Below are 2,613 nucleotides of genomic sequence, written 5' to 3' on the forward strand. Positions count from 1 at the left end.
CCTGTATCACATCCCAGCGGGTTAAACCCCGACCGTCTGTGCGCAGCGCTGAAACCTCTGGCAGAAGCAGAATGATGTAGGTAGCATCTCGTACTATTCCCAGTTGTAGTTTATCCAGCACCACTGGAAAATAGTCTAAGCAGGAATTCGGATTAGGGAATGAATGCATTTTGAGTGAATAAATGGGCCAATTCTGACCTTTTTCCTTATTGCACAGTGTTGACAATGCTGCTTACTTTTTTCCCTTTTTCTTTTTCTTTTAGGACTATCTACAAGACAGTAGTGATGTATTTTCCTGGCTCTTTACCATCATGTCTTGCAGGTACGACTCCGATGGCCATCTGACCAACGCGACCTTCCCTACCGGGGAAGTCAGCAGTTTCCACAGCGATGTTGAAAAACTGATGCGAGTGGAACTTGATACTTCAAACAGAGAGAATGTGATCACAGCCACAAACTTCTCAGCTACCTCTACAATATATACTTTAAAACAAGGTAATTAAAGCATTTCTGTTATTTCTTCCCTAATCATTACGTTTCAAACCCTAGACGTTATTGTATTCTTAACTGTTTGCCAAAAAAAGACATTAGAATTAGTTCATTTGTTTCTTCCTTGCTTCAGTACAAATAGCTAGATACTACTTATAATTCTCCTGGGGCACCAATTAGAAACAAACCACAAGTGAATTCTTTTCCCCCTGGAAGAGTCCCATGGATAGATTCTAGTTATTGAAATCTCCGATGTCTCCAGGCTTTACGTGCTATGTTCTGCTTCAGTATCTGGAGGACTTAGACTGACATATAATACACGGAGCTTTGTTATTCTGAGAAATACTGCCCAGAAGAATGACATGCTCCACTGACGTTTTAGCACTGAAATGCCTTGTTTGGCCAATGCTATGAATTCTTTCTGGTAGTGCTGCGTCCTGGTGACAGCGCTTGTAGGAAGGAGGAAAGCACGGCCCACCTCTGCTGGTGACTGTCTTGGGGATGAGATTTTGACTCAACCCCTGTAGATACCACAGTATTTCCCTGGCAATATCGTATCTCTCACAAAGAATTTACTCTCTCTGCCTAATGGAAGTGCCCCAGTGTCCTCCTCCAGATTCTGCAGATTCATCACCAAAGTTCTGGTTTCATATAGTTTAATCGACCTGGGGGGTTTTCTCCTTGTTGACTTTTTTGGTGCCAGTGGATTGTTCAGGCTTTGAGAGAGCAGGTGCTGGGAAATAGCGCTCTGATTTCCTTCCAGGTCTGCTATAGAAAAGCTTTGTAACTCAGAGCAAACCACAGAACTTTTCTTCCTCTCAGCTTTTGAACTATAAGAAAAAAGTAGGAAGAACTCACCTCACAAGATACTCACTCATTCCTCTTCACTATTGCATTGCAGAGACAGCACTGAATATGTGGAAATAGTTATATTATATTGTTGTATCGCCTGTTAGGCTTTGTCCAAGTGACCCCATCTGCTCTCTGCATCCTCTACTGACTGCCTGATCGTATGTCTGTCCTTAAATCTGAAACTCCTCAAAGTTGGTATGTTACCAAATTCTGTCTCAGGAAAGTGCTAGCACACTATGGGCACTGCCAGAAACGAACAGCTGTAGTTATTACTATATACCTATCATATTTATGAATTCATATAATTTGCATATTTCCATATCTCTGTGAAACTATCACGAAGCACCCTGTGAACAACCAGTCAGACATGGTATCCTTCCATCTGAGTCACAAAGTCTCTTTTAATGTAATGCCTATTATCTTCACTTTCTGACATACCCAGCTATTTGCCACATATTCATGTCTCAAGAGCTGGACCGGTTACTTCTGTGTGGACCAGCTTAAAAAAAAAGGATGCTTTTCATGGTCCCTACCTGGTATGAATTCAATTGCATTTTAAGGGTGAGACTTTCGCTTTGTCTCTTAGCACTAAACATTCAGGCTCATGATCAAGTTGCCCCCCGGCAGCTGAGCCACAGTAACCTCCTGCGTGCACATCCCCAGCCTGACCAAACGCAAGGCCATGTGGCACGGCTCTGCCTGCAGTGGAGGAATTACAGCGCCTGGGCAAGAGAAAGGGAGCGTGCAGTGGCAGTATGCCTTTGCATCCTCTCAGTGGAGACCTGCTCTGGACCCTCCACGTGCTTCTGGCCGTTTTGGGAGGGGGGAGGAGGCTGTGCTAGGTCATCCCAGCTGCCCTCAGCAGCCCCCTGCGGCACAGTCCTGAGCCTCTGGAGCTGCTTGCTGTGCCACCCTTGCTGACCCATTCATTTTTCTGCCAACAGCCACTTCCCGGTGGGTCTCTTGCACCAGGCTTCAGGCTCGTGGCTGACCATCACCGTGCCTCTACCCTAGGGTCCTGCTGCTAATGGGGAAGAGGCAGAGGCTTTAGTACGGTGATACAGGGAAAAGGGACGGAAGGGGAGACTGGCCATCATCCTAGACATTTTGAAAACGGCTTTCATGCTTGACCTCAGATACTCATTGCAGTCATTCAAGCAGTACACTGTCCTGTTAACAGATCCCAATGTGCTAAAATCATCAGAATATCAGTGGTCAAAACCCAGCCTATGGGTTTACACACTTTTAAGATGAAAGCAAAAACTCTTTATT

At 45.0% G+C, this 2,613-nt stretch overlaps 1 protein-coding gene across 1 annotated transcript in view; it reads left to right on the forward strand.

Moving 5' to 3' along the window:
* TENM1 (teneurin transmembrane protein 1) overlaps positions 1–2,613 on the forward strand; it is a 253,686-nt gene that overhangs the window by 234,892 nt on the left and 16,181 nt on the right. The window contains exon 25 of the mRNA XM_009331179.1: positions 323–495. Within this exon, the coding sequence (XP_009329454.1) occupies positions 323–495 (173 nt within the window). The remainder of the gene's footprint in view (positions 1–322; positions 496–2,613) is intronic.

Source organism: Pygoscelis adeliae, unplaced genomic scaffold, assembly GCF_000699105.1.
Source record: "Pygoscelis adeliae isolate BGI_AS28 unplaced genomic scaffold, ASM69910v1 Scaffold100, whole genome shotgun sequence".
NCBI lineage: Eukaryota > Metazoa > Chordata > Aves > Sphenisciformes > Spheniscidae > Pygoscelis > Pygoscelis adeliae.